Source organism: Oncorhynchus masou, chromosome 31 (genome assembly GCF_036934945.1).
Source record: "Oncorhynchus masou masou isolate Uvic2021 chromosome 31, UVic_Omas_1.1, whole genome shotgun sequence".
Classification (NCBI taxonomy): domain Eukaryota; kingdom Metazoa; phylum Chordata; class Actinopteri; order Salmoniformes; family Salmonidae; genus Oncorhynchus; species Oncorhynchus masou.
The window spans coordinates 60,216,278-60,242,639 of record NC_088242.1 but is presented as its reverse complement, the minus strand read 5'-3'; the positions used below and the strand labels follow the sequence as shown (position 1 = coordinate 60,242,639).

Genomic DNA, 26,362 nt, shown 5'->3' with positions numbered 1-26,362 from the left:
TTCTACCCCCAAGCCGTAAGACTGCTGAACAGCTTCTACCCCCAAGCCGTAAGACTGCTGAACAGCTTCTACCCCCAAGCCGTAAGACTGCTGAACAGCTTCTACCCCCAAGCCGTAAGACTGCTGAACAGCTTCTACCCCCAAGCCGTAAGACTGCTGAACAGCTTCTACCCCCAAGCCGTAAGACTGCTGAACAGCTTCTACCCCCAAGCCGTAAGACTGCTGAACAGCTTCTACCCCCAAGCCGTAAGACTGCTGAACAGCTTCTACCCCCAAGCCGTAAGACTGCTGAACAGCTTCTACCCCCAAGCCGTAAGACTGCTGAACAGCTTCTACCCCCAAGCCGTAAGACTGCTGAACAGCTTCTACCCCCAAGCCGTAAGACTGCTGAACAGCTTCTACCCCCAAGCCGTAAGACTGCTGAACAGCTTCTACCCCCAAGCCGTAAGACTGCTGAACAATTAATCAAATGTCTACCTGGACTATTATCATTGAGCCCCTTTTTATTTGCACTGATTCTCAGCACCGGCTCTATGCACACTCACTGGACTCTACTCACACCTACTATGCTGGCACTCCCAACACACACTACATATGCTCACACACACAAAACATACATATACACACACACACACACATGCATATTGACACCACAAACAGACACGTACACACTTTTTAACTCTTCACATACGCTGCTGCGACTAGTCACTTTACCCCTACTTACATGTACATATTACCTTTTTGTCTTACTTTTTATCTCTGCATTGTTGGGAAAGGGCTCGTAAGTAAGTGTTTCCTGTTAAATTCTACACCTGTTGTGTTCGCATGTGACAACATGTTGTTTTTATTTGACTGTTGGAGTACAGCATTCTCTCTGTTGCCCCTAGTGGAGGTGTCCAGCCAGTGAACTTCCTCACCATGACATGTGGAAGGTCTCCAGTGCGTCGTCTGTCCACTGTGTCGTCCATCACCAAACCTCCTCACTTCATCCTTACCACAGAATGGCTGTGGTACTGGTCGGGTGAGCTGGGACAGTGGATAGAGTATGGTCAGGAGGTTGGTTCAATTAATACTTCTAGTTCCTGTCCTTCAGAGAACAACACAGTTATATTAACATGTTATGTGGTACTTTAGTGACTGCATTATAACTAGCGGAAGGTAGCCCAGTGGTTCGAGAAGCGGGGTGTGAATCCCAGCTCAGACAGGAAAATCTGGTACGGAATGAGCCTGCAACCGGAGAGTTGTTAGTACTATCCTAGAAACCATCACCTGCCGTTGTGCCCTTGCAAGGCTCTTAACCACCTATAATTGCTCCTTTGGCACTGCACTGTGGCTGACCCATTTGCTTCCAGCCCTTCGGGGGTGATGTGTGTTTGTGTGTGTGTGTGTGTCTCTCTCTGGGGGTTGGGTTGTGCATAAAGTAAAGTTTCAGTTCTGTTTCACCTGTTAGAGATCGGGCTACTTTTTTCAACATTCTGTTAAAAATCGCACAACATTTCAACCTCCTGCTACTCATGCCAGGAATATAGTATATGCATATGATTAGTATGTGTGGATAGAAAACACTCTGAAGTTTCTAAAACTGGTTAAATGATGTCTGTGACTATAACAGAATGTGTTTCGTGGTCAAAATCGCAAGGAAACCTGATCACAAAATCGACAAAGAAAAAATCAATCCGCCAGTCTCTGTATTGTCTATTGCAAGGTATAATAGATAGCGACCGGCTTACAGTTCCTACAGCTACCACACGATGTCGCCAGTGTTGTGATTTCTATGCAGGTAAATCCTTGGTCATAAATCCTTGGTCATAGGCACATCCTCTCGTCGGGTACACAGCAGGAAGAAATGGAAGGGGGAAAGTGGACTACGTTTTCCAAACTTGCTCCTATTGAATACAGATCGCTCTGTGATCAATTTGATCGTTTATTAACGTTTACTAATACCTAAAGTTGGATTACAGAAGTAGTTTGAAGTGTTTTGTCAAAGTTTATAGGCAACTTTTTTAATTTAAAAAAATAACGTTGCGTTTAGAAACTGTGTTTTTCCTGGATCACACAGTCTTCATAAATTGACATTTTGGGTATACAAGGACCGATTTAATCGAAAAAAAAGACCCAATTGTGATGTTTATGGGACATATAGGAGTGCCAACAAAGAAGCTCGTCAAAGGTAATCAATGTTTTATATTTTATTTCTGTGTTTTGTGTAAGTGCCGGCTACGCTAATTCTTTTGTTTACGTCCCCTTCGGGTATTTCGGGGTGTTGCATGCTATCAGATAATAGCTTCTCATGCTTTTGCCGAAAAGCATTTTAAAAATCTGAATTGTTGGCTAGATTCACAACGAGTGTAGCTTGAATTGAGTACCCTGCATGTGTGTTTTAATGAACGTTTGAGTTTTAACGAGTGCTATTAGCATTTGGCGTAGCGCATTTGCATTTATTGTTGGCAAGGTGGGACGCTAGCGCGTCGGGTTGCCCAGAGAGGTTAAGTTAATGGACAATGGAGTTGAGCAATGCTGTTACTATAGTAACCAGTGTTACTACACAGGAATACGTGCAAGTTGTACCGTTTTAATGTGTTAGGGAATGTTTTCATTGTGGGTTTATATGAGCTTTGTTCGTATTCTATGTAGATGTATGATGATAAGGGGAAAGTGGCCTCTGTCACCTCCAAGACCCTGGAGAATCTATACCAAGCTGACTCGGACAGCGAGATTCCATTTGGATCTGGCCATAACCAGTACATTCTCTATTTCAAAGGTAGTGTAAACAGTTTGGGACAACTATGTAGCCTTTCAGCATCTATTTGCCATTATTACAAAATATAATTTGTTTTCAATAACTTACCTGGTTAAACGTTCGTCAGTAAACAACCCCATAAACTGTGTTTTGTCATACAAGATGCATTTTGATAGATTCTCTATTTCAGAGATGTTTCAGCAGAATGTTAGATTCAAAACCAAAAGAGAGGTTCGTAGGAGACCCTGCTTTCTCTCTGGACAGGATGTGGAGGCCAAGCTGAAGAGGTACAGTACGCCTATTATGACTGTCCTTCATGACTCTACTGTAGGCCAATGTAATGTTCATGTCCTCACACACCTTAACTCATGTTCCTCATCTGGGCCTGTTATAGCTCTTCGTTTAGAGCGAAATCCTTCATTGCGATTTAGTATTTCATGTTTTCCTTCAAAACATCATCAGGATATTTACTGACTGTAATACTACTAAAGAATGTACAAGTGTGAAGGAATCTCTGTTGTCTGAAGAGAGAGCCTTGAACTGTACATCATGTCTCATAAAATAATGAGTTCCTGTAGGTGCTGGGTAGAGGTATTTGGGGGAGACGGTCATGACTACCTCCTCAGACATTTTGGCAGAACCCCCAGAATATGTTCTATAAGTTAAGATAGGAGACGGTGCCAGACACATGCAGGAACCAACCCTATGAACCATGCCTATGTAGCTCGTCTGTAAGCAGTATATAAGAGAACTAACGGGACTGCCCCGTAGAAGCTCACTTCAGACCTGTACTTTATGCATCTAAGTTTGACTGTGGCCTCTCCAGCTTGCTGTTAATAAAGAATGATTCATTTAAGATTGACTTCTGGTGTCCATGGTGGTAATTTCCACAACGTAAGTTTACTAGTTTGTTATCTAAAATGTTATCCCTTTCAAAAGGGGCAGTGATTTTGAAGTGGAAATGTTGTAGTTAGGGATTGTAGAGGAAGCCCTGTTGGACATATCTCTGAATCAATCAAAACACAAAGCTTCCCTTTTTGAACTTCCTGTGTTTCTGTCTCCATGGTAGTGGATCTCCAGAGAGCACCAGCTCTTCTACTGTGTCTGTCCCTCCACACTGGGACAAGGGAGCACTGCCTGACTTCACATACAAGGTACTCCCAGTCATAATATGCTGATACGGTTACACACACACACACAATCCAAATGATTCAACTGTTTCCTTCAGCTGGTTCCAGTCTTAGGCCTGATGACCGAGTACCAAATGGTGCAGAGTCTGTTCAAACGTACCATGTCCACCAGCACCATCCACAAAATCAACAGGATCCAGAACCCCTCACTCTGGAGGGTCTTCCAGTGGTATGTACACTACACTATGTTAGTGTAGTAGTGAGACAGTTGTACATTAGTTGTAGCTGTCTCAGTATGGCACACTGAGGATATCTCCATCTTTCTAAGACCTGAAATTCTATCACCCCTTGTGGTTTAGTTGTTTTAGTTTTGGTTTAGTGGTAAAGACGGTAACATTGGAGTGCAGAGGGAACATTTAGGTTTTAAACTGTCCACTTATAGGAGTGCCTCATGGATGTGTTGGTTGGTGTGTTTGTGGCCAGGCAGAAGGAACAGATGAAGGTGAAGAATGGAGGGAAAGTTGTGGATGAGAGACACTTGTTCCACGGCACAGAACTGCCTATCTTAGATGCCATCTGTGAACAGAACTTTGACTGGAGGGTCTGTGGCATCCATGGATCACATTACGGCAAAGGTGAATGTTTATACAGCTTTATCAATGACTAATATCCACTGCTTCTGAGAACGTTTTTAAGCATGTTTTTAGTTTTACTCTAACATGTTTACGATTATTTTCCAGGAAGCTATTTTGCCAGAGATGCCTCGTACTCTAATAGATACTCCAAGTCTTCTGTCTCTGGCAAGAAGATCATGTTTGTGGCTCTGGTGCTGGTCGGGGAGTTCACTAAGGGAAACAGGGACTACGTTCGCCCCCCTCAGAAAGGCACAAGCAAGAGGCTCTACGACAGCTGTGTCGACTCCGAAAGCAACCCAGCTATTTTTGTTGTGTTTGAGAAACAGCAGATTTACCCAGAATTCATCATTGAGTACTCCTAGAATCCACGGTAGTGTGTAGCATCATGTTTTTATGAGAACGAGTAATTGTGTGGTCATAAAGTATGTTTTTAGACACGTTGCAAATGCATCCATTATTGTGGTGGGAGAAAATGATTTGAAAATCATTCTTCAGAATATAAAAACAGTTTAGGGGTTTCTCTTTTACTGGGTTCAAAACTACTGTTTTGGTGACACATACCAAGGTCATAGGATTTAGTGCCAATGAATGTGTAAAGGACCTATGTAACCAGATGTGTACAATTTTTATTATGATGACTTGTTTTTTTTCTCTCAGGTAGATGAAACATCAACCTTATTCCTGTAATACGAAAGTACAATATGTGGTGTACCATACACAAAACATGACTTTTTAATTTTATTTTTTATTTTTTTACATTTTAACTAAAGTAGTTGAGTAATTTCTTCAAAGTGTAAAATATATAAATGTCTTGTCAGTAAAACAAAAAACAACAACATTTTTTTAAATCACATGGCATTACTATAGCATACTGTTAACTTGATATGTATTTTTCCAAAGTTATACAGTGTGCACATACTGGAATAAGACTTTATTAATGAGGTGTCCCATTTCAACATGTATTTCACCATTGCATGTACTCTTCCATGGTATGTCATTTTCCCTTTCAATCAAAAAAAGATTTTCTGAAATTATACTGGTTACACATTCTTTTCCTGATTTTTGTTTTGTTTTTGTTGATCACATCTCATATGCAACATAAAATAGCAGAGCAACACTCCAAATCAACAGAAGTTACACCATCCCATGAGTAAGAAAGGTGTACAGTCAAGCTTAAAATATCATACACAGTGACATCCAAGCTTTTCAACTGGAGAGGCCATGGAAACTGATAGGTGTAGATAATAACATGGAAACCGATAGGTGTAGATATTAACATCATGGAAACCGATAGGTGTAGATATTAACATCATGGAAACGGGTAGGTGCAGATATTAACATCATGGAAACCGGTAGGTGCAGATATTAACATCATGGAAACCGGTAGGTGCAGATATTAACATGGAAACCGATAGGTGTAGATATTAACATGGAAACCGATAGGTGTAGATATTAACATCATGGAAACCGATAGGTGTAGATATTAACATCATGGAAACCGATAGGTGCAGATATTAACATCATGGAAACCGATAGGTGTAGATATTAACATCATGGAAACCGGTAGGTGCAGATATTAACATCATGGAAACCGGTAGGTGCAGATATTAACATGGAAACCGGTAGGTGTAGATATTAACATGGAAACCGATAGGTGTAGATATTAACATGGAAACCGATAGGTGTAGATATTAACATCATGGAAACCGATAGGTGTAGATATTAACATCATGGAAACCGATAGGTGTAGATATTAACATCATGGAAACCGATAGGTGTAGATATTAACATCATGGAAACCGGTAGGTGCAGATATTAACATCATGGAAACCGGTAGGTGCAGATATTAACATCATGGAAACCGGTAGGTGCAGATATTAACATCATGGAAACCGGTAGGTGCAGATATTAACATCATGGAAACGGGTAGGTGCAGATATTAACATCATGGAAACGGGTAGGTGCAGATATTAACATCATGGAAACGGGTAGGTGCAGATATTAACATCATGGAAACGGGTAGGTGTAGATATTAATATCATGGAAACCGGTAGGTGCAGTTATTAATATCATGGAAACCGGTAGGTGCAGTTATTAACATCATGGAAATCGGTAGGGGAAGGGTCATTGTAAATAGACCGAGTAGCCATTTCATTAATTGTTTAGCAGTCTTTTTGCTTGGGGGTAGAAGCTGTTAAGGAGCCTTTTGGACCTAGACTTGATGTTCCAGTACCCCTTGCCGTGCGGTAGCAGAGTGAACAGTCTATGATTTGGGTGACTGGAGTCTGACAATTCTTTGGGCCTTCCTCTGATGACAGGAAACTTGACCCCAGTGATATACTGGGCCGTACCCTCTGTAGATCCTTATGGTCGGATGCTGGGCAGTTGCCATTTCAGGTGGTGATGCAACCGGTCGAGATGCTCTCGATGGTGCAGCTGTAGAACTTTTGAGGATCTGGGGACCCATGACAAATCTCTTCAGTCTCCTTAGGTGGAAAAGGTGTTGTTGTGCCCTCTTCACGACTATCTTGGTGTGTTTGGACCATGACATAACATTGAGTCAATACCTGAACTGTTACAATACAATATCATGATTGATTGGATGGATGATTGTGAGGAAGATTAAACTCGCTTGCCATAGAGCAGTTGGTGGAGACTTTGCAAATCCTTAAAAGTGTTAGTTCCTCCAAATGACAAAATAACAGTCATTACACTTTCCTGTATACAGTCTTTGGACAAGGGAGACTGGCCAGGTAAACAAAACCAAAGCATGGACCGCAGTCTTACCTTGTCCATAGACTGCTTACAGGAAATCCAAAATGTTATTTTGTCATTTGGATGAACTATCCCTTTAACAGGGCAGTGCGGTCAACAATGTGATTTTCCAGTTATTGTAATGATATTTCCACGCTATGGGGTCGAAATAACACGGAAATTGTGAAAATGGGGCTGTTTTCGGACCACAGCATGACGTCACAATCTTATCTGATTATTCCGACGAATGACAATTAATCTTTTATTTACTTATGTGTCCTACTTTGAAGGGGTAAGCAAGGTAGACTCTAGAGTAGACGATCCTATCCGCCAATCAGGGCTGAGTATGTAAATATGTTTACAATAGTATCAAACCGCCAAAACGATCAGACAGCATTTCGATGGCAAAATGGTAGAAAACACACACAGTGATTTATTAGACGTACAGTGATGATTTAATAGCTCACGGGCATGTTAACATCAATACTCCAATATGAATGTATACAGAAGTCAAAGTGTGTTGTTCTATTGTAATCAGAACAGCCTTTTCCATAGTCTTCCTCTCCCCCCAACCAGAGAGGAAGAGGCGAAGCGAGAGGTTTCACTCTCGCCAAAATAAGCCAGTTTCTATGGGATTATTTTGGATTTATGCTTGTCGCCTGCCTTCCCGCCTTCGGGACAACGACTCCCATTGTTAGAGCGGAGACATGAGCAATGTGATTTCCCCCAGCCTGCTTCTTTCTCTCTCTCGCTAGTCCTGCAGAATCACCGTGGCGATCGATGTGCCATTGGCAGGGGCCTCGGGGGCCTTGATGAGGTGTTGACCTCTGTCCAGCACACTGCCTGATTAAAAAGGTGAACCGCCCCTGGCCCAACCTCACTTTTCATGTGCTAATGGTCATTTACCATAGTAATGTTGCTGCTCCTCTGTCCACTTCCCTCAGGGATAGGCATGTGCTAATGGTCATTTACCATAGTAATGCTGCTGCTCCTCTGTCCACTTCCCTCAGGGATAGGCATGTGCTAATGGTCATTTACCATAGTAATGCTGCTGCTCCTCTGTCCACTTCCCTCAGGGATAGGCATGTGCTAATGGTCATTTACCATAGTAATGTTGCTGCTCCTCTGTCCACTTCCCTCAGGGATAGGCATGTGCTAATGGTCATTTACCATAGTAATGCTGCTGCTCCTCTGTCCACTTCCCTCAGGGATAGGCATGTGCTAATGGTCATTTACCATAGTAATGCTGCTGCTCCTCTGTCCACTTCCCTCAGGGATAGGCATGTGCTAATGGTCATTTACCATAGTAATGCTGCTGCTCCTCTGTCCACTTCCCTCAGGGATAGGCATGTGCTAATGGTCATTTACCATAGTAATGTTGCTGCTCCTCTGTCCACTTCCCTCAGGGATAGGCATGTGCTAATGGTCATTTACCATAGTAATGCTGCTGCTCCTCTGTCCACTTCCCTCAGGGATAGGCATGTGCTAATGGTCATTTACCATAGTAATGCTGCTGCTCCTCTGTCCACTTCCCTCAGGGATAGGCATGGGATTTACCATAGTAATGTTGCTGCTATCTGTCCACTTCCCTCAGGGATAGGCATGTGCTAATGGTCATTTACCACTATAGTAATGGCTGCTCCCTCTGTCCACTTCCCTCAGGGATAGGCATGTGCTAATGGTCATTTACCATAGTAATGCTGCTGCTCCTCTGTCCACTTCCCTCAGGGATAGGCATGTGCTAATGGTCATTTACCATAGTAATGTTGTCATTTACCATGCTCTCCTCTGTCCACTTCCCTCAGGGATAGGCATGTGCTAATGGTCATTTACCATAGTAATGCTGCTGCTCCTCTGTCCACTTCCCTCAGGGATAGGCATGTGCTAATGGTCATTTACCATAGTAATGTTGCTGCTCTCTGTCCACTTCCCTCAGGGATAGGCATGTGCTAATGGTCATTTACCATAGTAATGCTGCTGCTCCTCTGTCCACTTCCCTCAGGGATAGGCATGTGCTAATGGTCATTTACCATAGTAATGCTGCTGCTCCTCTGTCCACTTCCCTCAGGGATAGGCATGTGCTAATGGTCATTTACCATAGTAATGCTGCTGCTCCTCTGTCCACTTCCCTCAGGGATAGGCATGTGCTAATGGTCATTTACCATAGTAATGCTGCTGCTCCTCTGTCCACTTCCCTCAGGGATAGGCATGTGCTAATGGTCATTTACCATAGTAATGCTGCTGCTCCTCTGTCCACTTCCCTCAGGGATAGGCATGTGCTAATGGTCATTTACCATAGAAATGCTGCTGCTCCTCTGTCCACTTCCCTCAGGGATAGGCATGTGCTAATGGTCATTTACCATAGTAATGTCCACTGCTGCTCCTCTGTCCACCACTTCCCTCAGGGATAGGCATGTGCTAATGGTCATTTACCATAGAAATGCTGCTGCTCCTCTGTCCACTTCCCTCAGGGATAGGCATGTGCTAATGGTCATTTACCATAGTAATGCTGCTGCTCCTCTGTCCACTTCCCTCAGGGATAGGCATGTGCTAATGGTCATTTACCATAGAAATGCTGCTGCTCCTCTGTCCACTTCCCTCAGGGATTGGCATGTGCTAATGGTCATTTACCATAGTAATGCTGCTGCTCCTCTGTCCACTTCCCTCAGGGATTGGCACGTGCTAATGGTCATTTACCATAGTAATGTTGCTGCTCCTCTGTCCACTTCCCTCAGGGATAGGCACGTGCTAGTTAATGAAGAGGTTAATGCTAGCCCGGTCCAAGTATCTAAAGGGACAGCACCAAACCGGTGAGAATGACCATAGAAGTTAGCAAAACAGCAAAAACAGATCTGGGACCAGGCTAGGTTAGTGCTACTTCACATAAGCAGTCATTGGATGGATGATGTATCAGTTTCATAAGAGCCGATAAAGGAGAACAGAGCTTCTATTCTTTTTGTGCAGGGGGAGTCACTGGTTCTCCCTCTGTCTCTCTTTTAGTGATTTTAACATAGATGCCATTCTTAGGACCGAGCGTGGTGTGAGACTTCAACTCCAGAGGAACCTGGAACATAAAAGAGCAATATAGGGCAGAGGTTAGAGAGAGCAAGGTCACAGCATAGACCAAAGATGGCATCTGCGCTAAACGTCTCGGATGTCTGCTCAAGCTTAAATTACCTTTAAGTGAAGTACGGTTTGTTGGAATCTTAGCCTCTGTATTTCAATATTTTAACGAAATCAACTAAATGACATTTAAACACTTAGGTTGAGATAAGTGTCAAAAGAAGGGCCATCGCAGGTCGAACCCACCTTAGTGTCTGTGCTGGCCACGATGTTGAACTTCCCAAAGACGTGCACCAGGGCCATCGCAGGTCGAACCCACCTTAGTGTCTGTGCTGGCCACGATGTTGAACTTCCCAAAGACGTGCACCAGGGCCATTGCAGGTCGAACCCACCTTAGTGTCTGTGCTGGCCACGATGTTGAACTTCCCGAAGACGTGCACCAGGGCCATCGCAGGTCAAACCCACCTTAGTGTCTGTGCTGGCCACGATGTTGAACTTCCCGAAGACGTGCACCAGGGCCATCGCAGGTCGAACCCACCTTAGTGTCTGTGCTGGCCACGATGTTGAACTTCCCGAAGACGTGCACCAGGGCCATCGCAGGTCGAACCCACCTTAGTGTCTGTGCTGGCCACGATGTTGAACTTCCCGAAGACGTGCACCAGGGCCATCGCAGGTCAAACCCACCTTAGTGTCTGTGCTGGCCACGATGTTGAACTTCCCGAAGACGTGCACCAGGGCCATCGCAGGTCAAACCCACCTTAGTGTCTGTGCTGGCCACAATGTTGAACTTCCCGAAGATGTGCACCAAGGCCATCGCAGGTCAAACCCACCTTAGTGTCTGTGCTGGCCACAATGTTGAACTTCCCGAAGACGTGCACCAGGGCCATCGCAGGTCGAACCCACCTTAGTGTCTGTGCTGGCCACGATGTTGAACTTCCTGAAGACGTGCACCAGGGCCATCTTGATCTCCAGCTGGGCCAGCCTCATGCCCACACAGCTGCGGGGCCCCGCCCCAAACGGCAGGTACACAAAAGGGTGTCTGCTGGCCTTGGCCTCCGCTGTGAATCTGCATGGGAGAGAGTAGAGGCCTTTAGTGGTCAGTCTGGAGTACACTCTGATAGAGTGCTAGTCAAATACAAATACACTTGAATGTGCATTCTGTATTGTATCATTGTATTATCACTTGTGTCAATGTAAAAGCACTCCCCGTTGTACACACCCACAGTGGGACATAACATGAGGCAATGACTGAGTGTAGCTGTGCTGTGTGACGATGTAACTGTGCTGAGACTTGTCTATGGTATCTTTATACTAGACCCAGAGTAATGGAACAAGAATACTGAGCTACAGTAGACTGACTGTCTCCTACCTGTCAGGGATGAACTTCTCTGGTTCAGCCAGTACTCTGGATCATAATGCAGATAGCCTGCAGGGATCTCCAGAGTGGCTCCCTTCGGTAGGAACTGTCCGTTGACCATGCAGTCCTCGTCTACGTCCCGGGCAAACCTGAAACAAAATGGCTGCTCAGTTTCAACAATGCGAATAGGAAATGGTGAACTGTGGAAACATGAGGGACATGGCCATGTACAGTACATAAGAGAAGTTTATTGGTTGCATCCATAGTTTAGCAGGTGTTATAGTGGTGCAGGGAAAGGTTATGTCACTAGCTCCTAACAATGCAAATGTCAAACAGCTACAATTTTAAGAAAATAAATATACAAAAAAAAGAAAGAAATCAAGAACGGTGAGACAAGTCCAATTAGTATCAAAATGCAATCCATCCAAACTAAGAATGATATGTACAGCAGCAGCTATATTACAGAGAGCTATGTCAAGAATCTAGTTTACAAATACAAATATGCGGTGTATATAAACAGTGTAACTAAAACACAATGTCCAGTAGGAGAAATATTAGAATAAGCTATGTCGGGATTGGGAATCATTCTAAACATACATAATGTCAATAGTATCACTACGTTTCATACTATCATACTGCACGGAGAGAAGACTTATAGAGGCTCTTACCTGAAACCAGGAGGATAGAGACGCAGAGCCTCGGATATGACCATGTCTAGGTATTTCAGATCCTGCACATTGGTATAATCTGGTGAATCCTACAAGATAAAAGCATTTATGTAAGTTACATTGTATTTACTTTGGTACCAAACAATCCCTATAACATCCCTACTGAAAGCAAGCAAATCCAAGGAAGAAAAGGAGCTGATTGCAATTTAAACTTGTGCCAGCAGAGAGCAGCAAAATATCACGTTATTCCGGTTACGGCTATGAGGTTATTTGGAGAGCATGGCTAAGAATAGAAGAGTTTGGCATTAGGCTGCACCAAACAAATCACAAAGAAGAAGTACATCAGAAACTAGAGCATGTTTGTATGAATGATGAGAGCGACTGAGTGGACATTAAACCTGTCTAGCACTGTTAAACACAAACTATGTGTAGTGCAGCTGAACGACCCTCTGTCCCTAAAACAATGTGTGTGTGTGTGTGTGTGTGTGTGTGTGTGTGTGTGTGTGTGTGTGTGTGTGTGTGTGTGTGTGTGTGTGTGTGTGTGTGTGTGTGTGTGTGTGTGTGTGTGTGTGTGTGGGTGTGTGTGTGTGTGGGTGTGTGTGTGTGTGTGTGTGGGCCAGTGAAGAGCCTGTGAAGACGGCTCCATTGTCTAGCCTTGCGGTCACTTCTCATTGGGCGCCACACAGATCCCAAGGGGAATGACATGTCCCTAATGAGCACTAAGAGTTAACGCAGCTCTCTGCTCCACTGATAAAGCCTAGCAGCCGCCAGACCTGTTGTGTAAGTTGGGCATCTTACCACGAGACAGGGAGAGAGAGAGAGACACATAGAGAAAAAGACCTTCAGAACAGAAAGACAGTGAGTTTTAGCGAGGTCTGCCTTGCAGTGCCCTGTCTGCCTGCAGTGCTGGGTGTAGCTAATGATTATTCAAGAGATTCTCCAGTCATTTGGATACTTTTTAGCCAGGAGTTCTGAAAGTAGCGCGCACGAACCAGAAGTGGTCCCTTAAAAAACTGCGTCACAATATGTGCTAAACATCATTACTCTCTCTTGCTCTGCTGTGGGTGCATCTGGCTAGCTGTCACTCAAATGACGGGGAGCTGAAGCTCATTGGTTGAAATCAAATTGCTAGGGGGCTGGCCCACATGGAGGGAAATGTAGGGAAAATGGCACAGCACAACTTTGAGAAAAACAGATGCTTTCAAACTAGGGATTTCGTGGCTAATTGAGGTAAGACAGTAATTCTGCTCATAGATTATACATGTATGAACTACACATTGACACATCTAGCCCAAAGCGGGAGGTTTAACAAATACTTTACACTACATGACCAAAAGTACGTGAACACCTGCTCGTCAGACATCTCATTCCAAAATCATGGGCATTAAAATGGAGTTTGTCCTCCACTCTTCTGGGAAGGCTTTCCACGAGATATTGAAACATTTCTGCGGGGACTGATGTTGGGTGATTTGGCCTGGCTCACAGTTGGCATTCCAATTCACCCCAAAGGTGTTCGATTTGGTTCAGGCCAGGGCTCTGTTCAGGCCAATCAAGTTCTTCCACACTGATCTCGACAAACCATTCCTATATGGACCTCGCTTTTGTGTACGGGGGATTGCCATGTTAAAACAGGAAAGGGCCTTCCTCAAACTGTTGCCACAAAGTTGAAAGCACAGAATCACCTAGAATGCAATTGTAAGCTGTAGCGTTAAGATTTCCCTTCACTGGAACTACGGGGCCTAGCCTGAACCATGAAAAACAGCCCCAGAACATTATTCCTCCTCCACCAAACTTTACAGTTGGCACTTTACACTGAGGCAGGTAGCGTTCTTCTGGCAACCGCCAAACCCAGATTCGTCTGTCGGACTGCCAGATGGTGAAGCGTGATTCATCACTTTAGAGAACATATTTCCACTGCTCCAGAGTCCAATGGCGACAGGGATCACAGACAGACAGAGAGGGAGAGAGAGATAAAGAGAGAGGGAGATGTTATTTATTTAACCTTTAACTAACTAGACAAGTCAGTTAAGAACAAATTCTTATTAAAATGACGGCCTACCAAAAGGGAAAAGGCCTCCTGATGGGACAGGGGACCTGGGATTAAAAAGAAACGTATATAGGACAAAACACACACCACAACATGATACAGAGAGAGAGAGAGAGAGAGAGAGAGAGAGAGAGAGAGAGAGAGAGAGAGAGAGAGAGAGAGAGAGAGAGAGAGAAGGAGGAGAGAGAGTGAGAGTGGAATGGGGACAGATGGATTGAGAGACAACGGACAATGACAGACAGACACAGGGGAGGAGGCATCTGGAGCCAGGGTTGCGCTCCGTTCACACTGACTCCCAGGCAGAATAAATACAGAATATTTCCGGTCTGATAAGCATGGTGTGCTAGAGGCCCTGTGTGGAATCATAGCCCCCCCCCCCCCCAAACACAGCACAACATGAAGCCAGACAGGAATGACAGAGGGAGCTGGAGCGGCACTAAGCGGCTAATGGATGGAGGGACTGGGTGTCGAGGAGAGGAACCCCGCTCTGTCTGTTGCCTGTCCCGGGGACGTCCAGAGGGCACAGGGGCATTGGAGTGTGTTCTGAGCACCCCCAGACCTCCTCCTAAGACCCCCTTAAGCACCTGAGTTCGTTTGATGTCTGCTTGACTGAATGTGGTACATTGAATGATAACAATGATAACGTCCAGCAAGAATGCACTTTGAGACCCTTTCCAGTCTCCAGTCAACCTGAGCTCACTTCAAAACCTTCCAGACCTTCTTTTGAGGCTCTCCATGGCCCTTCCAGTCCCCATCAGAGGACCAGCTCTTCCTAAAAGACACGGATCAGTGTTTCAAAGGGCAGAGCAGCAGCAGGAGGGGCCACGGTCATGATAGGAGTCCAAGCCGTTCCATAAAACCTGCTGTTTGATCTCCTATCATCTACTGTTACTGACAGGTCGACCTCCCACACCTCGGCAGCAGGAGACCTGTCCAACCATCTAGCGTACAACTAGCTAAAGGTAGCCTTCTGTCAAGGCACACATTTGCACAAAACCATTGGTTCAAATGTAGGTGAAAAAAGCGGTTCTTGGCACCATACAGGGGGTGTCAAATCCTGGTAAATCCCTTTAAATCATTGGTTCTAGTGTAAACGACGTCAAACTAATGTGGCCCAAAGGAAAGAGAGATTTGACAGGTAGATTTGACTGGTATGCTGGGTAGAAAATCATCTCCATTTGGCATGTCTGTCTAAAGAGGGGTAGCCTCCTCTGACGCAGGTCTTGAGATCCACCCATTTATGTAACAGAAGCCAGTTGAACAGTGTCCCTCGACAGGCATCGCTGACACTCACACAGGTACTACAACATCCACCAAAACACGGATGAAGTCATGATGGCCTGTTGGGGAGACAGTCCCCCAAGACTAGCCTTCAACATCTGAGTATTTCAGGTAAAGCACTTTAAACACAGAACAAGCAGAAGGTACATGAGGAAGTATCACATTTACTGCATTTCACTGAAATTCTAAATTAATTGAAGACGTAAAAGTCCCGCTATGTTCAAAGCATCAAAAGAATCACCCTGAAAACACAGACGAGCCTTTTACTGTTACTTCACCAGACACATTTCAAAGCCACTCAGAGTCTAATATTCACCTCTTCTCTGCTGCAAAATGACATTCATTTCTGCACAGCCGGAAATTGAGACTCCAAAGTAGTCGGCCTTCAAAGTGCCTGTGTGCTTACTTCTATTTCTCTCCCCCTCTTCATTACAGGGGCCTATTTGGAGGAGAAAAACAAGTCATTACTGTGTTGAATATGGGAGCTGTAACCCTCCCTTTCATGCCTAGTTTGCCTCAGTGGCTCTAGCTTTCATGTCCTGTGGCCTACTACCACACAGTGTGGTTGCGCCCCAAATGGCATCATATTCCCTATATAGTGCCTACTTTTAACCAGAGGTAGTGCACTATATGGAATAGGGTGCTGTTTGAGATGCAGCCTCTGTATCTGGCCCTGCCGCCCAGTCTTTCCGGTTTATTTACATTCTATTGCCCCCATTTGAAGGCCAGGCCCTGGGGAGGCTCTGAGACATAGGTGCGTTGGACACGCACACACACAGACACAAACACACACAGCCTCATCGAAGTGATCGCAACCGCGGCCCCCTTATCTCCTCTGTATCCTGCAGGCGGAGTTGCCACGGCAACGGTTACTTATGGTTATTGATAGTGATAGAGGCGTATATGTTCAAACAAGATATGTGGCTTTGGGGGATTGTTAATACACAAATGCAATGACTGTCGGTTTGCATTGTCTTCTAATAGCAAGGAACAAAGAGAGAAAGAGGAAAGAGAGAGAGAGAGATATGAGAGAGAGATAGGAGAGAGAGTGAAATAGGGGAGAGAGAGAGAGAGAGAGATAGGAGAGAGAAACAGATAGGGGAGAGAGAGAATTAGATAGGGGAGAGAGAGAAAAATAGATAGGGAGAGAGATAGGAGAGAGAGAGATAGGAGAGAGAAATAGATAGGAGAGAGAGAGAATTAGATAGAGGAGAGAGAGAAATAGATAGGGGAGAGAGATAGGAGAGAGAGAGAAGAGAGGGATAGATAGGGGTGAAAGAGATATAGGAGAGAGAGAGGAGAGATAGATAGATAGATAGATAGATAGATAGGGGAGAAAGAGATATAGGAGAGAGATATGAGAGAGAGATAGGGGAGAGAGAGAGAGAGAGCGGAGAGATAGGAGAGATAATTAGATAGGGGAGAGAGAGAGAGAAATAGATAGGGGGAGATAGGAGAGAGAGAGAAGAGAGGGATATATAGGGGAGAAAGAGATAGGAGAGAGAGATAGAGAGAGAGAGAAGAGAGGGGAGAGGGAGAGACAGGAGAGAGAAATAGATAGGGGAGAGAGAGAGACGGGAGAGAGAAATAGGAGAGAGAGAAATAGGAGAGAGAGAAATAGGAGAGAGAGAAATAGATAGGGGAGAGAGAGATATAGGAGAGAGATATATGGGAGAGAGAGAGAAATAGGAGAGAGAGAGAGAGAAATAGGAGAGAGGGAAAGATAGGGGGAGAGAGGGAGAGCTAGGGGAGAAAGAGATAAACTCATCAAAAAAGAAACGTCCCTTTTTCAGGACCCTGTCTTTCAAAGATCATTCGTAAAAATCCCAATAACTTCACAGATCTTCATTGTAAAGGGTTTAAACACTGTTTCCCATGCTTGTACAATGAACCATAAACAATTAATGAACATGCACCTGTGGAACGGTCGTTAAGACACTAAAAGCTTACAGACGTTGGGCAATTAAGGTCACAGTTATGAAAACTTAGGACACTATAAAGAGGTTTTTCTACTGACTCTGAAAAACACCAAAAGAAAGATGCCCAGGGTCACTGCTCATCTGCGTGAACGTGCCTTAGGCATGCTGCAAGGAGGTATGAGGACTGCAGATGTGGCCAGGGCAATAAATTGCAAAGTCCGTACTGTGAGACGCCAAAGACAGCGCTACAGGGTGACAGGACGGACAGCTGATCGTCCTCACAGTGGCAGACCACGTGTAACAACACCACAGGATCGGTACATCCGAACATCACAGCTGCGGGACAGGTACAGGATGGCAACAACAACTGCCCGAGTTACACCAGGAACGTACAATCCCTACATCAGTGCTCAGACTGTCCGCAATAGGCTGAGAGAGGCTGGACTGAGGGCTTGTAGGCCTGTTGTAAGGCAGGTCCTCACCAGACATCACCAGCAACAACATCGCCTATGGGCACAAACCCACCGTCGCTGGACCAGAAAGGTAAAAAAGTGCTCTTCACTGACGAGTTGCGGTTTTGTCTCACCAGGGGTGATGGTCAGATTTTGTTTATTGTCGAAGGAATGAGCGTTACACCGAGGCCTGTATTCTGGAGCAGGATCGATTTGGAGGTGGAGGGTCTGTCATGGTCTGGGGCGGTGTGTTACAGCATCATCGGACTGAGCTTGTTGTTATTGCAGGCAATCTCAATGCTGTGCGTTACAGGGAAGACATCCTCCTCCCTCATGTGGTACCCTTCCTGCAGGCTCATCCTGACATGACCCTCCAGCATGACAATGCCACCAGCCATACTGCTCGTTCTGTGCGTGATTTCCTGCAAGACAGGAATGTCAGTGTTCTGCCACGGACAGAGAAGAGCCCGGATCTCAATCCCATTGAGCACGTCTGGGACCTGTTGGATCGGAGGGTGAGGGCAAGGGCCATTCCCCCCCAGAAATGTCCAGGAACTTGCAGGTGCCTTGGTGGAAGAGTGGGGTAACATCTCACAGCAAGAACTGGCAAATCTGGCGCAGTCCATGAGGAGGAGATGCCCTGCAGTACTTAATGCAGCTGGTGGCCACACTAGATAATGTCTGTTACTTTTGTGGAACTTGTTCAGTTTATGTCTCAGTTGTTGAATCTTGTTATGTTCATACAAATATTTACACATGTTAAATTTGCTGAAAATAATCACAGTTGACAGTGAGAGGATGTTTACTTTTGGGGGGGGTTCTGATTTATTTTCTTATTTTACCTTTATTTAACTAGGCAAGTCAGTTAAGAACAAATTCTCATTTTCAATGACGGCCTAAGAACAGTGGGTTAACTGCCTGTTCAGGGGCAGAACGACAGATTTGTACCTTGTCAGCTCGGGGGTTTGAACTTGCAACCTTCCCGGTCACTAGTCCAACGCTCTAACCACTAGGCTACCCTGCCGCCCCAGGAGAGAGAAGGATAGGGGAGAGAGAGCATGTCTGTGCTCTCTGCAAAGCAAACCATAGAGAATCTCTCTGTGTGATTTAACAGAACTAATATATCACAACTGGTTAATCCTAATCTTCTCCATCAATCTAAATACCAATAATGATGTGAAATATGTGATTTGATTTCACAGTAAAAGAACATAAACCTACACACAACAATAATAAATGACATTCTGCAGGTGCTTTTATCCAAAGGGAATTACAGTCACGCGTGCATAGATATTTACGTATGGGTGGTCCCTGGAATTGAAGCTACTACCCTGACGTTAGAAGCACCATGCTCTACCAACTGGGCTTCAAAGGGCCACAATGACAGCACGAGACGGTGAAATGAGAAACAAAACACTTCAGCCCGTTTTTCAATTTTACTTGGGGTAGAAGTGGAAATGGCCAAATTGTTAATTAGTTTGACTAATTGCTGAAAGTGTTGGAAGGAAATTGATTGGATACTTATCACCTGGTGAGAGATAGAGAGTGAGAGAGAGAGAGAGAGAGAGAGAGAGACATTCATTGCTAACCAATCCATCTCAACTCAAAGCTATGTTAACACCAAAGAAATAGAATTAACTAGAACAAACCAAGCCCTTCAGACCACAGCAATTTGCCTGGAACACTCAGGGGTACACTCAACATGTCCGCTGGTCCATCCATCACAGAACACAGAGACACAAATCCCCTTTCTAGTAATTCTATTGCTATGATAACGCTCCACTCCTCTGACCATCCCTATTATGGGGCTGTGAACTCCCAGCTTCTCTAATGGGTCTATTTCACTCATCAACCAGCACCACTCAACCTCCCCTCTCTGCCTCTGATGGAGTCAATAACCACAGAGCAGCCCAATGTTGGACTGGATTCATCAGAACGGCCCCTGGGTCCACTCTATACATAGAGGGAGAAGGATAGATGAAATAGATAGAGGTTGTAATGGCAGGTTACAGGCCACACCACACTCATAGAAATAATAGAGTAGCAGGATTTTACAAAGGAGAGCTTGGATTTCAGAGGTGTCCACTGTCTATTATGCTTATACTACTGTCTATTATGCTTATACTACTGTCTATTATGCTTATACTACTGTCTATTATGCTTATACTACTGTATATTATGTTTATACTACTGTCTATTATGCTTATACTACTGTCTAGTATGCTTATACTACTGTCTATTATGCTTATACTACTGTCTATTATGCTTATGCTTATACCGCTGTCTATTATGCTTACACTACTGTATATTATTCTTATACTACTGTCTATTATGCTTATACTACTGTCTATTATGCTTATACTACTGTATATTATGTTTATACTACTGTCTATTATGCTTATACTACTGTCTATTATGCTTATACTACTGTCTATTATGCTTATACTACTGTCTATTATGGTTTTATTACTGTCTATTATGCTTATACTACTGTCTATTATGCTTATACTACTGTATATTATGCTTGTACTACTGTCTATTATGCTTATACTACTGTCTATTATGCTTATACTACTGTCTATTATGCTTATACTACTGTCTATTATGTTATACTACTGTCTATTATGGTTTTATTACTGTCTATTATGCTTATACTACTGTCTATTATGCTTATACTACTGTATATTATGCTTGTACTACTGTCTATTATGCTTATACTACTGTCTATTATGTTATACTACTGTCTATTATGGTTTTATTACTGTCTATTATGCTTATACTACTGTCTATTATGCTTATACTACTGTATATTATGGTTATATTACTGTCTATTATGCTTATACTACTGTCTATTATGCTTATACTACTGTATATTATGGTTATACTACTGTCTATTATGCTTATACTACTGTCTATTATGCTTATACTACTGTCTATTATGCTTATACTACTGTCTATTATGCTTATACTACTGTCTAGGTGTCTCCGGAAGGTTATGTTATACTACTGTCTATTATGGTTTTATTACTGTCTATTATGCTTATACTACTGTCTATTATGGTTTTATTACTGTCTATTATGCTTATACTACTGTCTATTATGGTTTTATTACTGTCTACTATGCTTATACTACTGTCTATTATGCTTATGCTTATACTACTGTCTATTATGCTAATACTACTGTCTATTATGCTTATGCTTATACTACTGTCTATTATGCTTATGCTTATACTACTGTCTATTATGCTTATACTACTGTCTATTATGCTTATGCTTATACATTTACATTACATTACATTTAAGTCATAGAGGTTGTAATGGCAGGTTACAGGCCACACCACACTCATAGAAATAATAGAGTAGCAGGATTTTACAAAGGAGAGCTTGGATTTCAGAGGTGTCCACTGTCTATTATGCTTATACTACTGTCTATTATGCTTATACTACTGTCTATTATGCTTATACTACTGTCTATTATGCTTATACTACTGTCTAGTATGCTTATACTACTGTCTATTATGCTTATGCTTATACCGCTGTCTATTATGCTTACACTACTGTATATTATTCTTATACTACTGTCTATTATGCTTATACTACTGTCTATTATGCTTACACTACTGTCTATTATTATTATACTACTGTCTATTATGCTTATACTACTGTCTATTATGGTTTTATTACTGTCTATTATGTTTATACTACTGTCTATTATGCTTATACTACTGTCTATTATGCTTATGCTACTGTCTATTATGCTTATACTACTGTCTATTATGCTTATACTACTGTCTATTATGCTTATACTACTGTCTATTATGCTTATACTACTGTCTATTATGTTATACTACTGTCTATTATGGTTTTATTACTGTCTATTATGCTTATACTACTGTCTATTATGCTTATACTACTGTATATTATGCTTGTACTACTGTCTATTATGCTTATACTACTGTCTATTATGCTTATACTACTGTCTATTATGCTTATACTACTGTCTATTATGTTATACTACTGTCTATTATGGTTTTATTACTGTCTATTATGCTTATACTACTGTCTATTATGCTTATACTACTGTATATTATGCTTGTACTACTGTCTATTATGCTTATACTACTGTCTATTATGTTATACTACTGTCTATTATGGTTTTATTACTGTCTATTATGCTTATACTACTGTCTATTATGCTTATACTACTGTATATTATGGTTATATTACTGTCTATTATGCTTATACTACTGTCTATTATGCTTATACTACTGTATATTATGGTTATACTACTGTCTATTATGCTTATACTACTGTCTATTATGCTTATACTACTGTCTATTATGCTTATACTACTGTCTATTATGCTTATACTACTGTCTATTATGTTATACTACTGTCTATTATGGTTTTATTACTGTCTATTATGCTTATACTACTGTCTATTATGGTTTTATTACTGTCTATTATGCTTATACTACTGTCTATTATGGTTTTATTACTGTCTATTATGCTTATACTACTGTCTATTATGCTTATACTACTGTATATTATGGTTATACTACTGTCTATTATGCTTATACTACTGTCTATTATGCTTATACTACTGTCTATTATGTTATACTACTGTCTATTATGGTTTTATTACTGTCTATTATGCTTATACTACTGTCTATTATGGTTTTATTACTGTCTATTATGCTTATACTATTGTCTATTATGCTTATACTACTGTATATTATGGTTATATTACTGTCTATTATGCTTATACTACTGTCTATTATGCTTATACTACTGTCTATTATGCGTATAATACTGTATATTATGGTTATATTACTGTCTACTATGCTTATACTACTGTCTATTATGCTTATGCTTATACTACTGTCTATTATGCTAATACTACTGTCTATTATGCTTATGCTTATACTACTGTCTATTATGCTTATGCTTATACTACTGTCTATTATGCTTATACTACTGTCTATTATGCTTATGCTTATACATTTACATTACATTACATTTAAGTCATTTGGCAGACGCTCTTATCCAGAGCGACTTACAGATTGGTGAATTCACCTTATGACATCCAGTGGAACAGCCACTTTACAATAGTGCATCTAAATCATTTAAGGGGGGGGGTGAGAAGGATTACTTTATCCTATCCTAGGTATTCCTTAAAGAGGTGGGGTTTCAGGTGTCTTCGGAAGGTGGTGATTGACTCCGCTGTCCTGGCGTCGTGAGGGAGTTTGTTCCACCATTGGGGGGCCAGAGCAGCGAACAGTTTTGACTGGGCTGAGCGGGAACTGTACTTCCTCAGTGGTAGGGAGGCGAGCAGGCCAGAGGTGGATGAACGCAGTGCCCTTGTTTGAGTGTAGGGCCTGATCAGAGCCTGGAGGTACTGCGGTGCCGTTCCCCTCACAGCTCCGTAGGCAAGCACCATGGTCTTGTAGCGGATGCGAGCTTCAACTGGAAGCCAGTGGAGAGAGCGGAGGAGCGGGGTGACGTGAGAGAACTTGGGAAGGTTGAACACCAGACGGGCTGCGGCGTTCTGGTTGAGTTGTAGGGGTTTAATGGCACAGGCAGGGAGCCCAGCCAACAGCGAGTTGCAGTAATCCAGACGGGAGATGACAAGTGCCTGGATTAGAACCTGCGCCGCTTCCTGTGTGAGGCAGGGTCGTACTCTGTGGATGTTGTAGAGCATGAACCTACAGGAACGGGCCACCGCCTTGATGTTAGTTGAGAACGACAGGGTGTTGTCCAGGATCACGCCAAGGTTCTTAGCGCTCTGGGAGGAGGACACAATGGAGTTGTCAACCGTGATGGCGAGATCATGGAACGGGCAGTCCTTCCCCGGGAGGAAGAGCAGCTCCGTCTTGCCGAGGTTCAGCTTGAGGTGGTGATCCGTCATCCACACTGATATGTCTGCCAGACATGCAGAGATGCGATTCGCCACCTGGTCATCAGAAGGGGGAAAGGAGAAGATTAATTGTGTGTCGTCTGCATAGCAATGATAGGAGAGACCATGTGAGGTTATGACAGAGCCAAGTGACTTGGTGTATAGCGAGAATAGGAGAGGGCCTAGAACAGAGCCCTGGGGGACACCAGTGGTGAGAGCGCGTGGTGAGGAGACAGATTCTCGCCACGCCACATGGTAGGAGCGACCTGTCAGGTAGGACGCAATCAAGCGTGGGCCGCGCCGGAGATGCCCAACTCGGAGAGGGTGGAGAGGAGGATCTGATGGTTCACAGTATCGAAGGCAGCCGATAGGTCTAGAAGGATGAGAGCAGAGGAGAGAGAGTTAGCTTTAGCAGTGCGGAGCGCTCCGTGATACAGAGAAGAGCAGTCTCAGTTGAATGACTAGTCTTGAAACCTGACTGATTTGGATCAAGAAGGTCATTCTGAGAGAGATAGCGGGAGAGCTGGCCAAGGACGGCACGTTCAAGAGTTTTGGAGAGAAAAGAAAGAAGGGATACTGGTCTGTAGTTGTTGACATCGGAGGGATCGAGTGTAGGTTTTTTCAGAAGGGTGCAACTCTCGCTCTCTTGAAGACGGAAGGGACGTAGCCAGCGGTCAGGGATGAGTTGATGAGCGAGGTGAGGTAAGGGAGAAGGTCTCCGGAAATGGTCTGGAGAAGAGAGGAGGGCATAGGGTCAAGCGGGCAGGTTGTTGGGCGGCCGGCCGTCACAAGAAGCGAGATTTCATCTGGAGAGAGAGGGGAGAAAGAGGTCAGAGCACAGGGTAGGGCAGTGTGAGCAGAACCAGCGGTGTCGTTTGACTTAGCAAACGAGGATCGGATGTCGTACGACCTTCTTTTCAAAATGGTTGAGGAAGTCCTCTGCAGAGAGGGAGGGGGAGGGGAGGAGGATTCAGGAGGGAGGAGAAGGTGGCAAAGAGCTTCCTAGGGTTAGAGGCAGATGCTTGGAATTTAGAGTGGTAGAAAGTGGCTTTAGCAGCAGAGACAGAGGAGGAAAATGTAGAGAGGAGGGAGTGAAAGGATGCCAGGTCCGCAGGGAGGCGAGTTTTATGCTCCATTTCCGCTATTATGCCCGGAGCCCTGTTCTGTGAGCTCGCAATGAGTCTGAGCCACGGAGCGGGAGGGGAGGACCGAGCTGGCTGGAGCTTATACTACTGATAGGGGACATAGAGAGTCAAAGGATGCAGAAAGGGAAGAGAGGAGGGTTGAGGAGGCAGAATCAGGAGATAGGTTGGAGAAGGTTTGAGCAGAGGGAAGAGATGATAGGATGGAAGAGGAGAGAGTAGCGGGGGAGAGAGAGCTAAGGTTGGGACGCGCGATACCATCCGAGTAGGGGCAGTGTATAAGTGTTGGATGAGAGCGAGAGGGAAAAGGATACAAGGTAGTGGTCGGAGACTTGGAGGGGAGTCAATGAGGTTAGTGGAAGAACAGCATCTAGTAAAGATGAGGTCTATTAGCGTATTGCCTGCCTTGTGAGTAGGGGGGAAGGTGAGAGGGTGAGGTCAAAAGAGGAGAGGAGTGGAAAGAAGGAGGCAGAGAGGAATGAGTCAAAGGTAGACGTGGGGAGGTTATAGTCTGTCCAGGACTGTGAGAGGTGAGCCGTCCTCAGGAAAGGAGCTTATCAAGGCATCAAGCTCATTGATGAACTCTCCGAGGGAACCTGGAGGGCGATAAATGATAAGGATGTTAAGCTTGAAAGGGCTGGTAACTGTGACAGCATGGAATTCAAAGGAGGCGATAGACAGATGGGTAAGGGGAGAAAGAGAGAATGACCACTGGGAGAGATGAGGATCCCGGTGCCACCACCCCGCTGACCAGAAGCTCTCGGGTGTGCGAGAACACGTGGGCGGACGAAGAGAGAGCAGTAGGAGTAGCAGTGTTATCTGTGGTGATCTATGTTTCCGTCAGTGCCAATTAGTTGAGGGACTGGAGGGAGGCATAGGCTGAGATGAACTCTGCCTTGTTGGCCGCAGATCGGCAGTTCCAGAGGCTACCGGAGACCTGGAACTCCACGTGGGTCGTGCGCGCTGGGACCACCAGATTATGTGGCCGCGGCCACGCGGTGTGGAGCGTTTGTATGGTCTGTGCAGAGAGGAGAGAACAGGGATAGATAGACACATAGTTGACAGGCTACAGGAGAGGCTACGCTAATGCAAAGGAGATTGGAATGACAAGTGGACTACACGTCTCGAATGTTCAGAAAGTTATTATGCTTACGTTATACCGCATGAATCTTATTGACTAAAATGATTGAAATGATACAGTACTGCTGGAGTAGGCTAGCTGTCTATTGGCTGCGTTGTTGACTTTGTAGGCTAGCTGGCAGTGGCTGCTGTCTATTA

At 44.0% G+C, this 26,362-nt stretch overlaps 1 protein-coding gene and 1 pseudogene across 1 annotated transcript in view; one reads left to right on the top strand and one right to left on the bottom strand.

Moving 5' to 3' along the window:
- The window catches only part of parp12a (poly (ADP-ribose) polymerase family, member 12a), a 30,430-nt gene extending 24,866 nt beyond the window's left edge, over positions 1-5,564 (top strand). The window contains exons 6-12 of the mRNA XM_064951556.1: positions 888-1,056; positions 2,635-2,761; positions 2,931-3,027; positions 3,810-3,894; positions 3,969-4,099; positions 4,354-4,505; positions 4,611-5,564. Coding sequence (XP_064807628.1) covers positions 888-1,056; positions 2,635-2,761; positions 2,931-3,027; positions 3,810-3,894; positions 3,969-4,099; positions 4,354-4,505; positions 4,611-4,867 — 1,018 coding nt within the window. The 3' untranslated portion in view covers positions 4,868-5,564. The remainder of the gene's footprint in view (positions 1-887; positions 1,057-2,634; positions 2,762-2,930; positions 3,028-3,809; positions 3,895-3,968; positions 4,100-4,353; positions 4,506-4,610) is intronic.
- A 4,181-nt stretch (positions 5,565-9,745) lies between these two features.
- The window catches only part of LOC135524213 (thromboxane-A synthase-like), a 103,503-nt pseudogene continuing 86,886 nt past the window's right edge, over positions 9,746-26,362 (bottom strand).